The sequence below is a fragment of the Pelobates fuscus genome, chromosome 2 (assembly GCF_036172605.1).
Source record: "Pelobates fuscus isolate aPelFus1 chromosome 2, aPelFus1.pri, whole genome shotgun sequence".
NCBI classification, from domain to species: domain Eukaryota; kingdom Metazoa; phylum Chordata; class Amphibia; order Anura; family Pelobatidae; genus Pelobates; species Pelobates fuscus.
In genome coordinates this window covers 167,595,764-167,611,687 of record NC_086318.1, presented here as the reverse complement: position 1 = coordinate 167,611,687, position 15,924 = coordinate 167,595,764, and the positions used below count along the sequence as shown (strand labels likewise).

General features: G+C 39.7%; 1 protein-coding gene across 1 annotated transcript in view; it reads right to left on the bottom strand.

Annotated features, from left to right (window-relative positions):
• Nucleotides 1-3,013: 3,013 nt before the first annotated feature.
• The window catches only part of TINAG (tubulointerstitial nephritis antigen), a 235,398-nt gene continuing 222,487 nt past the window's right edge, over nucleotides 3,014-15,924 (bottom strand). The window contains exon 11 of the mRNA XM_063441731.1: nucleotides 3,014-3,157. Within this exon, the coding sequence (XP_063297801.1) occupies nucleotides 3,014-3,157 (144 nt within the window). The remainder of the gene's footprint in view (nucleotides 3,158-15,924) is intronic.

The following is a 15,924-nucleotide window of genomic DNA, read 5'->3' as shown; positions in this document are numbered from 1 at the left end:
CAGGCCAGGGAACCCTAAAGCCATTGCCCTCAAAAAGTACACATCAGTCTTAGTAAATAAATAAATAATAATAATAATAACTAAAATTATGTAGAACAAATAATTAATACCCTCCAGTTGGATTGCTTGTGGGATAAAACTGAAGCACGCTTCAAGCAACAGAAGCTCCAAAGCTCCTGCTGGTTTGTAAAGCATGCCTTATTGAATTCATAAAGGAGATATATGGCTAAAACCATATATCTTATCTTATCTTACCTATCCTGACCACTTCACTTGCTGGGAGGAATAGTAGGTTCTGTTCTTGCAAAGGGGCTGAGTTTCAGTTGTAAATGAGACACTAAGCCATACCTTTTAAAAGAGTGCATTACTTTCCAAACTTACAAGCAGAATACATTTTTAAGCTTCAGACATTTGATGATGTTAAAGGACCACTATAGGCACCCAGACCACTTCAGCTTAATTAAGTGGTCTGGGTGCCAGGTCCAGCTAGGATTAACTCTTTCTTCTATAAACATAGAAGTTTCAGAGAAACTGCTATGTTTATAATAGGGTTAATCCAGCCTCTAGTGGCTGTCTCATTGACAGCCGCTAGAGGCGCTTCCGCACTTCTCACTGTGATTTTCACAGTGAGAAGACGCCAGCGTCCATAGGAAAGCATTGAGAATGTTTCCTATGGACTGGCTGAATGTGCGCATGGCTTGTGTCACGCATGCGCATTCAGCCGATGACAACGACAAGGAGGAGGAGAGATGGAGGAAAAATAGGTAAAATTAACCCCTTCCACCCTCTGGGGGCACCCTCAGGGCACAATAGTGCCAGGACAACTAGTGTTTTCCTGGCACTATAGATGTCCTTTAAGCAAACTGACCTATAATTAGATTACTCTATGCACCCCTATGCATTTCTATTGAACGCATCCACATTTGCTTTTGTTACTATAAAAAGATGTGACTGGTTTGCATCTCTTAAAAAAAACAAAATAGGTTGTCTATGTGGTTTTAATCATTAACAGCTCTTTTTATGCTTACTGCACAGGTGGAAATCATCATTAGATCCTTATTTATAGTTTCTTTTTTTTTTTTCTTTCCTGGAAAACATATGTATGTTTTGTTTTTTTCTACCACACAGAATGCGCATTTGAATAACTATTTTTTTAAAAGGGCATTTTAATTACCATTAGACAGAGGATTAGGACAATGATTCTAAATAAATTATCTGTTTCTGCAAATAATTACTCTTAATCTATGTTTAATCTTGTATCTGCATGTAGAGACACAATCAATCAGTGTTAATATCTCACCATGTGCTATCCAGTATACATTGTACATGATATGGCCTAACAATGATATATATAGTTATTTAGAAAACAGGATGCAAAAGAAAACTGAGAATGGACAGAGCCCAATAAGTCTGCCCTTCGGTGGGTACCCGCTCAGATCTCCCAGCTCAGATATCAAAAAGAACCAGGGACATTTTTACATCATACTGATTTCATCTATAAGGGTGGAACAGAAATGCAGTCCGGCTCTCTCTGCACAAGAGATACAGCAACCCCAAATGATTGTTTCAACCTTGTTAGGCATTGTCAGTGAGGTATAGCTGATATATCTCTAGGCACCGAGAGCTATTCATGCTGAAGCATTACAAGAATTCAAGATAGCATTAATATTTTTATCACATAGGTGGATGGTGTTATTTTGACTTACATTGGAATCAACATAACAACAACCAGTGGTACAAATATTCTCTATGTGGATGGATGTATATTTACAATAGTCAATTATTGCCATCATTTCCTAATATGTGCTATGATATCATAATTAGACAAGCAAAACCATAGTGGGTATATATATATATATATATATATATATATATATATATATTTAAAAAAAACTTTTACAAACGAATAAAATCTGTCAACATTGACGTTGCTGTTTAGTAGATAGGAGAGTGCGCTGGATCTTGTGTATTGTTTATTGTATAATATGGCCCCCAGCAGCACCCAATTTAAGCATGTTTAGGTGAGTGCAACCATCCCCCCATGTTTCCTATATATATTTGGGAGTCTAGCCAACTCCTTGGTTTTGCACCCCGCCCTGTTACAGGTGCCTCATCTCAGGTCCCTATTTAGCCTTTTACTGCAGAGAGCCTCAGATGGAATTTTTTCCCAAGTAAGTGGTTAATCTCATAAGAGCAGACATTAGACTGTGAGAGTAGGACCTGCCAAAGATGGGGTACATTGACGTTGTGGCAGGCTTATGCAATGTATGATCATATAATGTAACTAAATCCCCATTACTTTTTTGCCTAGATTAGGTGTTTTTAAAAAAAAACTTTTACAAACGAATAAAATCTGTCAACATTGACGTTGCTGTTTAGTAGATAGGAGAGTGCGCTGGATCTTGTGTATTGTTTATTGTATAATATGGCCCCCAGCAGCACCCAATTTAAGCATGTTTAGGTGAGTGCAACCATCCCCCCATGTTTCATATATATATATATATATATATATATATATATATATATATAGAAGTAGAAACAAAATCAGTCCACACAGATGTAGATCAGACACTTATATTACATTTATCTAGCAGTGACATTTTGATAATTTGAGAGCATTTCATTCTCATAAAGCATCAAATTAATCAAGGTCACAACATAACAGTTTTATGACAGATTATTATCGTTAATGAAAAGAAAAAAATATAAGTATGATGAAGAGCCTTTGTGACTCAATTCATTCAACACTCATACATCTGGCAAATGTTATAACTGTAAAAGAGTTTAATGTACACACATTAATGGATAAAAAAAATTATTGAAGCTGTATTGATGAAAATAGTGATAATGGAAAAATATGTATGTCCATAACTACAAAAAAGTACTTTCTATTTTATAAAAATATTCATTATCTATTAGTATTTAATTAACTTTGTTGAGATTATTTGTTTTATTTAGGCTGAACTAAAAAATTAAAAGATGAAAATATATATATATATTTTTTATATGGAGTTTACAAAATCTTATTTTCATCTGAAGGTGTAATGCTGCACCACGCTGCTATTATCAGATCTTCAATGCCACAATGGTTTTCTCCGCGCAGTATCCGGAAATATCCATTTTCTCCCCATTTTCTTCCCCACGAATTTGCAACTATCTGAAATACAAAAAAAAAAAAAAAAACACTAGGTGTCTATGTACATATAAAGCAGCAATTGAACATTACATTTATTTTATGTACTGGTGAATGATTATAACATTAAAAAAGACTCAGCAATTAGTTAAATCATAATTAAATATAAAGCATATTTAATAATGATAACATTAAAAGATCAGAAGGGTCTGCTCTTTAAAGTCTGAATTTTAACCAGGTGTAGCGGATAACCCAGGTAACCCGACTGGGTACCTCCGCTAATTCCTTCTTAGCCAAGATGCCAAATACCATTAAAGCGTATGTAACGGATCGACGGGCACCCCGACTTGATACCTCAGTTGAATGATGCTCCTAGCGCATCCTGAGGACTCCAAGCACTGCAGAAGACACCACAACCACCGAACTGGAGAAGCATACGAATGCTCTCAAGCATATGAATGCTGAAAACAGCTGAAAAGCATACAATCAGCTTACACTCCTGGCAATCAGCATACAATCCAATTCCCCCAATAACGAGACGACACTTTGTTTTGAGGTCAAGCAGAACTGACTGTACTGGCACATACAGCCTCTTTTATTCACAATCCACAATCCACTGAACACAATGGTTAATATAGTTATCACAGGCAGAGAAATACAGTTTTTACCAAATATTAATAACTTCCAAAATATACATGCCACAAACATAACAATATTCGAACTCAGCACACTTTAATTATAAACATAGTCAAAATTCAGCCAATTCCATCCAGGGGTTAAAAAGTTAGCTGGAGGTCCCTTTTTGACCGCAAGCACATTTTCATGCCCAAAAGAGTTCCAGAGAATCAGGCTGTGCGGTCGGTCTATTTCCCATGTTAAAGTCAGTTCAAACACACGAACGACAACCATTCGAATTGTCGAACCATCTTAAAGGGTCATTGTTCCCAATAGTCACAGTATGTCCCCAGATGGTTCTTAAAGGGCCAGCAGCAGCATAATAAAATACAATATACTGTATTTAAAGGGCCAAATCTCCCAGGGGCCATAGTCAGCAGGGAGGAGGCGGGCAAACAGGCTTCTCCAATGCCCAGTGGCGAGCTTGGTTTCGCCACAGCGTACAGACATCAATTCCCCCAGTAACCAGACAAAACATATTTCTGGGAGTCAACTGATTTATTTCTGGGAGTCAACTGATTTATTTCAGGCCACACACAGTTTTTATTCACAGACCCCTACATGGGGTCTTCAACGCAATAATACAGGATTTTCCTTCCCATGATCCTTTGTGCTTGAGAATTGAGTGAGAAAAACCTATAATTCAACTATCTCTCAGGTACGAAATGCCTAAGGTACAAAAAAAAACCTATACAAAATATACAGTACCCCAAAAGTATGCCCACCCTAACTAGGATCCTCACAAAAGTTATATCGCCGGATAGCCCTGATCTGAGTGTATAACCTATCCAAATATCACTCAGATCAGTTTAGGGAAACTGGATTGCCACTGGGGTAAAGTTTTATTCTCGGACATGAGGAGATAGCCCAAAACAGTTCCAGGGGAATATGTGCCCCGGCCGGTCTCTGTTTGGGGGTTCCTGTGCAAACAACATGCAAGGCATGCTCTTAATTTCAGTGTATGAATGCTCCCCCTTGTCGGTAGTTCCTATCCCCTAAAGGTTGTTTGCATAGTTGGTTGGGAAGAAGAATGGGCAGCAGTCTAATCTTTACTGGGTTTCAGGCGAGTGCCCAGCTGAAAAGAGTTCCAGGCACTCGACGAACAAGTGCTGCTGCCCACGTTCGGGATACAAAATGGCCACCACTTTTTGTCGACCACGTGCATTCGGTAATAAGAAATGGCGGCCACCCAGGGGAAGCAATCATTAATTACTTCCCTTGCAGTTTCACACTTAAAGGGACACTGTAGTCACCAGAACAACTACAGCTTATTGAATTTGTTCTGGTGAGTAGAATCATTACCTTCAGGCTTTTTGCTGTAAACACGGTATTTTCAGAGAAAATGCAGTGTTGACATTACAGCCTAGTGATAACTTCACTGGCCACATAGGGATCCTTCCTGGGTCATGGCTGCCTAAAATGCATCCAAACATTCAGTGTCTCCTCCTTCTGCATGCAGACACTGAACTTTCCTCATAGAGATTCATTGATTCAATTAATCTCTATGAGGAGATGCTGATTGGCCAGGGCTGTGTTTGAATCATGCTGACTCTGCCCCTGATCTGCCTCTTTGTCAGTCTCAGCCAATCCTATGGGGAAGCACTGTGATTGGATCAGGCCACCACTTCTAATGATATCAGCAGACTGCTTGTTTTTTCTGAGTCTAACAGCATGCAGAGTTACAGCTTCAGGCTTGAATACAGTAGGATTTTGCTATATTTATGGAGGCATGAGGGGCCCAGGGGGGCTAGAAGAGGGTGTTAACACTATAGGGTCAGAAATACATGTTTCTGTTCCTGACCCTATAGTGATCCTTTAAGCTGCTAGTGTGAAAATTCTAATGGGGTTGGTTCTCGTTCGGCAGTCGAATGGAGAGTGTTCATATACCATAACTCCCGATTGGAAAAATACAAAACATACAAAATTGGCGGTCGGTTCCTCCCCACCAGGTTTTAAAGGAAAGTTGATTGAACAAAATCACTTTAATCAGCTGATGTTAGCATTTTATAGACTGCAGTTTGGCCTAATTTGATTAGATGAAATCCTGATTTTCTGATTTTACACAAACGGTGTAAGCTGGAAGTAAGCTAGGACATGCTTCTTGATTCAGCATGCCATCTCTGGAACCAGAAAAAAAGGTGATGTAATAGAGAAGAGTTTTTTTTGTCGGAACTACATTCTGATTTTATTCATAGATCAAGTAAAAACTATATATATTTTTAGACTGAATAGTTGATTCTAGTGTATGTAGATTCTAGGTTTAGCCTGCAGCTCTATCTAACTAGCTTCTGCCAAGGATGCTTGAATCAACTTTGAGTGGAATATATCCAATTGCCATTTTATCATTGATTCTAAAGTGAGACTAGGCTAACAATATTCAGTTATTAAGTGTGTTTTTTTTTTTTTTTTTTTTTAACGGTTTAGAGAAAGAATACATTTTATAGAAGTGTTTTGTTCAGTAAAAAAGGAAGATAAATTCCATCTTGCCCAACCTGGGTCATTGATTTTAGTGTGAAATTAGGTTTAGCTTTTATCTGTATCTAGCTAGCTATATACTGCCAGAGTAACTTGAAACAACTTTGAGTGGAAGATAGTAGATTGCCATTTTTTCATTCAGACTAAGGTTACCAATATTCCGTTTTTAAAGTTGCCTTTTTTAACATTAACACTAGTGACTTGGCTTCTGAGAGTGCGAACACCTCAGACATTAGGACAGTTGGCATGTCCATTATCACTTCCTCTACCACTACTATTACTAGTAGTCAACCTCAGCATAGTGGGATTAGCAGCATGTCCATTACGTCCAATTCAACAACCAAGAGGCAATAGTGTTTTCCCCTATCTTTTTCATACTGCAACAACTTGTGCTGCCACTTCCATTGGCACTGCAGCTTCTTTACTACATCTAGCTCAGACATTATGCCGTCTTGGAATATCCATAAGAAGTATCAAAGTCACTCTTTAGTAAGGACTTAAGGTACACTACTTTGGTACTCTGTATTATGTGTGGTGTTGGCTGGCTGTGATGAATCTGGTAATAATGATTAGGTTTCCCCCACCACTGCAGACATAGCATTTTTTTTCCTCTGCCCAGAAGCTTTTCAACTTTGAGCACTATGAGTCAGAAAAAATAAAGGGGGCAGTATTAAGAAATCAGGCACCAGTCCAGTATTTTCTCTGGAATCTAGTGTCCACCTTGTCATAGTCCTCTATATGCTTTAGAATTACCTCCTCCAATGAAGACAGCTGAACATCAGCGGCACCTGCTAGCGCTGTCAATGTTACCATCACCAACATGACTATCACTACCACAGATACCATCAACATCAGTTATGCTAGCATCATCAACATTTACTTTAGCATTAATCAATTAAATTCTAGTGTACAGACTAGTGATGAAACAGTTTTCTCTGAAACCAATGCAAACTGAAGAAAAGGGTTTGTGAGGGGTATTTTGCTCCAACTAAGCAAAGTCTGGAATCACTTTTAGTGAATCCAAGAGAGTTGACTTGCAAACTACAAATTGTGTGGCAAGGAAGTGAGTAGGAGTGCAATCAAAATATGAGATAGCGCAAGTCTGTATTATTGAAGGACAAAGCATGAAAAGATAGCACTAAGGCAGACAGTAGGTCCTCTGGTACAGTATCTGATTCTAGAAACATAGAATGTGACTGCAGTTAAGTATCATTTGGCCCGTCTAGTCTGCCCAATTTTCTAAATACTTTCATTAGTCCCTGGCCTTATCTTATGTCTGGGATAGCCTTATGTCACACATGCTTAAACTCCATCACTATGTTAACCTCTACCACATTAGCTGGAAGGCTATTCCATGCGTCCACTACCCTCTCTGTCAAGTAATACCTCCTGAAATTATTTTTAAACCTTTCCCCTCTAATTTAAGGCTATGTCCTCTTGTTGTGGTAGTTTTTTTCATTACTGTGTTGATTCCCTTTATGTATTTAAATGTTTCTATCATATCCCCCCTGTCTCGTCTTTCCTCCAAGCTATACATGTTAAGATCCTTTAACCTTTCCTGGTAAGTTTTATCCTGCAATCCATGAACCAGTTTAGTAGTCCTTTTCTGAACTTTTTCCAAAGCATCAATATCCTTCTGAAGATATGGTCTCCAGTACTGCATACAATACTCTAAGTAAGGTCTCACCAGTGTTCGGTACAATGGCATGAGCACGTCTCTCTTTCTACTGCTAATACCTCTCCCTATATAACCAAGCATTCTGCTAGCATTTCATGCTGCCCTATTACATTGTCTGCCTACTTTTAAGTCATCTGAAATAATTACTCCTAAATCCCTTTCCTCAGATGTTGAGGTTTGTAGGGTATCAAATTATGCTATACTCTGCCCTTATTTTTTTACGTCCAAGATGCATTATTTTGCACTTGTCCACATTAAATGTCAGTTAAAACTGTGTAGAGGAGTCAGCGCTATCAAACCAGATGAAAAGTATTAAGTTGAGGCAGCAACCTTATGTTCCCTCGCTCCCTTGTAGGTAGTTAAACAGAGAGAAAAAAGAAGGATAGGGTAAGGCTGCACCAGTATAATACGGTGGAAAGAATATGAATATATATGTGTGTGTATATATATATATATATATATATATATAAACAAACAATCCAAAATCCCCCGCACTCACGCTTTAGTAGTTTTCCAATGTGCCGGGTGCCATAGCTTGGACTCCAAACGTATAATTCACCAAAAAACAGCTGCTCACCGGTCTTTTAAAAGTTCCACATTTTATTTAAATATAGATTAAAAGAGACCAACGTTTCAGTCCCGGCTCGGGACTTTCCTCAGGGTAAGAAAACAATATTTAACATTATCACATAACTGCCAAGATATAGGATACCAGTAATTAAGTGAAACTCACCCAGGTGCAGAAAACTACTGACGGCCGTAATCCGGTGCACTTCCGGGTATGCGCGAGCATACGTCAATGCGCTCCGCCCCCTTACGTGCACGTGATACGTGCCGATTTTGTGAATCTGTGTATATGGTTGCTTAGCAACCAACAATGCCAAAGCACTGCGGACATGGAACCCGTGCAGTATATGCCCAAAACAAAGTGACAGAAAGAAGTATATATATGTGAAGGGAATAAAGTGCATATTCTAGCTTAGATGCAAAATATATGCCAAAAGCTAGTTAGTATCTGTAAAGTGCATAATAGAACTATGTTCATAAAGTAAACACTTGTGTATATGACACTATGTGTGTAATATATGATGCAGAAAAAAACACCAAAATGTACACATATAATAAAAGATAATAATTCAATTAATGAGATAGTGTGCAAGTGTGACTATACAAGTATATTATATAATGCACATTACATACAAAACACTAGCGCCAGAGCTATAATAATAAAAACATACATTAATACATACATATATATATACAGTACAAACTAATGGAGTTCAAATAAATGAATAAAAAGGGATATTCTCATTAAGCCCTTTCGGTGCCAAAGTGCCCAACTGGTATATCCAAAAGGCTTCCTTTTGGAGCAGCATCCGTCCTCTATTACCACCCCTCTTAGGAGAAGGTATGTGGTCTATACTCACAAATTTGAGGGAGGATAGTGGATGATCCATCTCAAAAAAATGTTAGGCCACCGGTTTATCAGATTGGCCATCACGATAGGCCAGCCTGATACTAGACCGGTGGCCCCAAATACGCTCACATATAGGGGTTTTGGTTTTTCCCACGTAGTATAATCCACAGGGGCACATGAGTTTGTAAATGACATAGGGTGTTTTACATGAAATGGTGTACCTGATGTCATATATTTTATTAGTGTGAGGGTGGCTAAATTTTTTAGATGGAATCATGTGTCCACAGGTTACACATCCCAGACAGCGTATACAACCGCGTATATTGCTCTTTAAGGTCTTGGTGTAACTTTCTACAGGATCTGTATGTACCAACATATCGCGTAGGTTCCTGTTTCTTCTGTAGCAAATCATGGGCGGTTCTTTAAAAATCTTGGGAAGTGAGTCATCCGTGGATATCATTTTCCAGTTGTCCTTGATCAATGCTGCTACCTTATCGGCTGAGTTGTGGGATGTCATGGGAAATACCATGCGCTGTGAAGAGTTAGCCTTAACCTTATTCGGGGCTAACTTGGCCTGAATTAGTGCCTCTTGTAACACTCGACCTTCATATCCTCTATTCACAAACTTTTGGGTCATCGATTCCAGTTGTAACTCGGCTTTGGGTGCATTGGAGTTATTACGTATAACCATCTGGTAGTGTGCCTTCGGGATGGATTTTTTCAGGGCCCTTGGATGGGCACTATGTGCATGCAGCAAGGTGTTGCAATCTGTTGGTTTAGAGAACAGTGTATATTCAATTCCTTTTAATCCATATGATAGCTCCAAATCCAAATATTGGACTGAATCTTTGCTGATCTTAGACGTGAACCTAATCGGTGTAGGTAGCTGGTTCAATACATCTATCATGTACTGTGCCTCGGTTAATGTACTGTTCCAGATTATCAGGAGATCATCTATGTAGCGATAATATCCTGTGATGAATCTTGCATATGGAGTTAATATATGTTGTATCTCATACATATACATATATGCATTAGCATATCTTGGTGCAACTGCCGAACCCATGCACGTTCCTGCTACCTGTAAGTACCATTGTTCCTCAAATCTGAAATGGTTATTATGAAGAATAAATGATAATAACTCCAACACAAACTCAATTGGAGGACCACAATATAATGGTGAATTACATAGCCCTTGACGCATGGCTTCTACCCCATCAATGTGGGGGATAACGGTGTACAGATTAGAAACATCCATAGTGATAAAGACCGGTGCTGTATCCTGAAATTCCAAAGTTTTGATGTTATTCAACAGCGACTGTGTATCTTTAACACAGGTATATAAAGCCTCCACAGGTTCTTTGCAGATAAAATCAAGCCACTGTGCAATGGGTTCCAATATTCCATCGATGGCTGAAACTATTGGTCTACCCGGAGGTCTCTGAGCGTTTTTGTGAATCTTCGGTATGCTATATATCCATATGCAAGATTCATCACAGGATATTATGGCTACATAGATGATCTCCTGATAATCTGGAATGGTACATTAACCGAGGCACAGTACATGATAGATGTATTGAACCAGCTACCTACACCGATTAGGTTCACGTCTAACATCAGCAAAGATTCAGTCCAATATTTGGATTTGGAGCTATCATATTGATTAAAAGGAATTGAATATACACTGTTCTCTAAACCAACAGATCGCAACACCTTGCTGCATGCACATAGTGCCCATCCAAGGGCCCTGAAAAAATCCATCCCGAAGGCACAGTACCAGAGGGTTATACGTAATAACTCCAATGCACCCAAAGCCGAGTTACAACTGGAATCGATGACCCAAAAGTTTGTGAATAGAGGATATGAAGGTCGAGTGTTACAAGAGGTACTCATTCAGGCCAAGTTAGCCCCGAATCAGGTAAAGGCTAACTCTTCACAGCGCATGGTGTTTCCCATGACATTCCACAACTCAGCCGATAAGGTAGCAGCATTGATCAAGGACAACTGGAAAATGATATCCACGGATGACTCACTTCCCAAGATTTTTAAAGAACCGCCCATGATTTGCTACAGAAGAAACAGGAACCTACGCGATATGTTGGTACATACAGATCCTGTAGAAAGTTACACCAAGACCTTAAAGAGCAATATACGCGGTTGTATATGCTGTCTGGGATGTGTAACCTGTGGACACATGATTCCATCTAAAAAGTTTAGCCACCCTCACACTATTAAAATATATGACATCAGGTACACCATTTCATGTAAAACACCCTATGTCATTTACAAACTCATGTGCCCCTGTGGATTATACTATCTGGGAAAAACCGAAACCCCTATATGTGAGCGTATTCGGGGCCACCGGTCTAGTATCAGGCTGGCCTATCGTGATGGCCAATCTGATAAACCGGTGGCCAAACATTTTTTTGAGATGGGTCATCCACTATCCTCCCTCAAATTTGTGAGTATAGACCACATACCTTCTCCTAAGAGGGGTGGTAATAGAGGACGGATGCTGCTCCAAAAGGAAGCCTTTTGGATATACCAGTTGGGCACTTTGGCACCGAAAGGGCTTAATGAGAATATCCCTTATTATTCATTTATTTGAACTCCATTAGTTTGTACTGTATATATATGTATGTATTAATGTATGTTTTTATTATTATAGCTCTGGCGCTAGTGTTTTGTATGTAATGTGCATTGTGTAATACACTTGTATAGTCACACTTGCACACTCTCATTAATTGAATTATTATCTTTTATTATGTGTACATTTTGGTGTTTTTTTTCTGCATCATATATTACACACATAGTGTCATATACACAAGTGTTTACTTTATGAACATAATTCTATTATGCACTTTACAGATACTAACTAGCTTTCGGCATATATTTTGCATCTAAGCTAGAATATGCACTTTATTCCCTTCACATATATATACTTCTTTCTGTCCCTTTGTTTTGGGCATATACTGCACGGGTTCCATGTCCGCAGTGCTTTGGCATCGTTGGTTGCTAAGCAACCGTATGCACAGATTCACGAAATCGGCACGTATCACGTGCACGTAAGGGGGCGGAGCGCGTTGATGTATGCGCGCGCATACCCGGAAGTGCACCGGATTACGGCCGTCAGTAGTTTTCTGGTCCTGGGTGAGTTTCACGTCATTACTGATATCCTATATATTGTCAGTTATGTGATAATGTTAAATATTGTTTTGTTACCCTGAGGAAAGTCCCGAGCTGGGACTGAAACATTGGTCTCTTTTAATCTATATTTAAATAAAATGTGGAACTTTTAAAAGACCGGTGAGCAGCTGTTTTTTGGTGAATTATATATATATATATATAAGTTCCAGTTGCTTGCACTCCTGGATTAATAGTAAAAAGCCCGGTGCTTAACAGCCAAATGATAGAAATAAAGTAATGATAGCACTCCAAGGACTTCGAAAATATTGTGAAAAAACTTAGCTTTTTATTCAAGCAGCTGCCACAGAAGATCAACGTTTCAGTTCTCTAAGGAAATTTCGTCAGGATGAAAGTTCCTTAGAGCAGTGTTTCCCAACCCAGTCCTCAAGGCACACCTACCAGTCCAGGATTTAAGGATTACCCAGTTTTGTCTAAGGTGTTTTTTTTTTTTTTCTAAAAACACCTTAGACAAAACTGGGTAATCCTTAAATCCTGGACTGGTAGGAGTGCCTTGAGGACTGGGTTGGGAAACACTGCCTTAGAGAACCGAAAAGTTGATCTTCTGTGGCAGATGTCTGAATAAAAAGCTACGTTTTTTCACGATATTTTCGAAGTCCCTGGAGTGCTATCATTACTTTATTTATATATATATATATATATATTTATATATATATATGTACAATAGAGGTAAGTGGTGCCTCAAAACGGCCAGAAAAATAGCTATTATAGTTCCAAGAGTCTTTTGAGGTACTTGAAATCAGTGAAGTCTTTAGAGCCAGAAGTGGGTGGTCTTTCCACTTGATAGATATCCGTACATACAAGGTGAAGAGGCTAATAGTGCATTACTTACTGAGTATAAATATAGGGTTACACTCACATTTGGTAGAGCTTAAGCCAGCTCTGGTGTGTATAGCGTACAGCGGTACAATCCCCACTTAAAGGATATGATGTGAGTGTTCTTGATGGTAACGTTGTCGGGAACCCAAAACGACAAAATAAAAAGGTAACGATAGTGCTCTCAAATATTACCAAAAATAAAAAAATACTTACAAAGATAGAGCAGGCTGACTGCTCTATGAAATCAGCTTAGGTGTTTTTATCCCCACCTAGGATTCTTTGTCAGTCTTTGATGGTAGGTTGTTTAAGAGGTAAAAATAAAAAGTACGATAAAAGAACAGGTATGGAAGTGACCAAAATCTGTTTATTAATTAAAACAATAGGAAATGAGAACATCCAAACGCGTTTCGCATAAGGCTTTGTCCATGGAGTAAAAACATCCAACATAGCTTGCATGAGTTTATATAGGAGATAAAATTAATTAATTTTTTTTTTCTTTCTTTCTTTTATTGAGACATTGGTAATTGTGGTACAGAATGGAATGGAAATGCATGAATAAAAGAGAACACACAATGTTTAGGTTGTTTCAAGATTATACATAAATTCCTGCCTCATTTTATAATTATGAACAGTATTTGACTCTAACATGACAAGTGGAACTAAGAGGCTATTTCGTTTTTAGGCAAGCCATGTCACTGTGTGACTCAGTTGTGGCACGGTTACATTCTAATTTCAAGCTAGGCAAACCTGCTTTCCGAGCTGGGTTGAAAAACCCACAGTTTTTGTTACATGAGTGAGGATAAAAGCGTGCTCTGTCTATGGTCATATTAGGAGTAATTGGTGTGCAATATACACCAGCCTAGGGTTGTGGTGATAGTCTTGCATTTTAGAGCTTGTTACTATATGAGTAGATAACCCCACTTAAGGGGGCGTAAAAAATAAGGGAGGAGGAGTTAGTGCAGCTTAACTGGCCCTTTGTACATTGGGGGGGTAAGTAAGAGGTCACCTAGGAGGGCAGTGTGAGTAAGAGGGCAGTGTGAGATATACCTCTAATTGGTTTACCCCTAACCGAGGGGGTGGCGGGGTGGGGGTGGGGATCACCATTTTGTATCACTGTACCGTGTATAATGTATCAAGCCTTTAAGTATTGGTTATTGGCCTTATATGAACTTAAAAGCATAACAGAAAATAAATAGAAAGATTAGAAACAATAAAACACTTTGGCACAGCTGTGTAGGCTATGGGTGCCTTGGGTAGGTGTCCTTCTGCCATGTTGGTTTGCGTCAGTAAGTTGGATGCTCAGTCCTTTCAAGTTTCTGGTGCTCTGGAGGTGGCATCTCGTGGTATGAATGTGGCTGTGTTGGAAGGGTCCCAGGAGCTGGTGGGCACTTCTGTAGATGTTCTCACGTTCTGATCTCCCATGCCTATTAATGTTAGGAAGGTGGGTATGTCTGCCCCAGATTCAAGTGTGTTCACTGTCCCATTATATGTAGCCAGCAAAGTTCCAGAGGGACCCCCTCTGTAAGCCACTCCAGTGTTTCTTATTTGAGAGGTGACCCAAAGCAGTGTGGCTCGTGTGAGGTCCTGAAAGAAGGCTAGGGATGCGCCTTCAAAGTGCAATGGCATTTTGTCTTTTAGGACCAGCATAATAGGGGCCTTATCTTGAGAGAAAGCGCAGCGGAGTATGATGTCCCTAATCTGGTCAGGTTGTGCCCTGGGTCAGCCAGTTATGTGATAGACCCGTCGATGGACAGCTTTTTGAGAACTGGATGAGGTAGTATAGTCGTCAGCAGCCTTCGGTGTAGTGTGGCAGCTCTTTGGCCAAGATAGTAACGGAGATGCCTTTGATCTTGACATGATTACCGTGCTGTCTATCTTCAAAGGCTGTCATTCTGAGGGACAGAGCCAACTAGTGTACCTGTAGCTGTGTGAACAATGCTTTAATTGTGGCCATGTCTGAGTGAATGTCATGAATGTCCTTTTCAGATGTTTTCACTCAGCCTGTGACTGCCTCTATGTCCGCATTAATAAGCTTCAGGTCCGCGGCCTAGAGCTTGTGTATGTCTGCCAGCAGCACCTTTAGGTCACCCTTTGTTGTGTGAGCCATGCCGTCGTATGTCTCTGAGTATGGAGTCTGACAGGGCTGAGGGTCATGTGTTGCCCTTACCTCTTCGCTCTCCCATATGGCATCTTGGTGTGTAGGCTGCAGTGACTCTGCAGCATGGAACCGATGTCTCTGTACTCCGCCGCTGTAATTGGCTTCTGGGAGCAGCATCCCATCACCGGCATTGGGGTCGATCGCGAGGACAGGTGTTGTGACTGCTCAGGATGTTTCCCGCCGCTATACCCTTAAAGATTGCCTCCAGGGTTGGAGGAGCGTGGTAGGCCCCGGACTTGCACCTTAATTTTGTCTGCTTGGTCGGCTGAAAGAAAGGCATCGGCCAGTGCAGATTTCCTCTGGGATGCAGATTAGTTGGTTTGTAGGGCTGGATGGGTAAGGTTGGCGTTAATATTTAGCCAGAT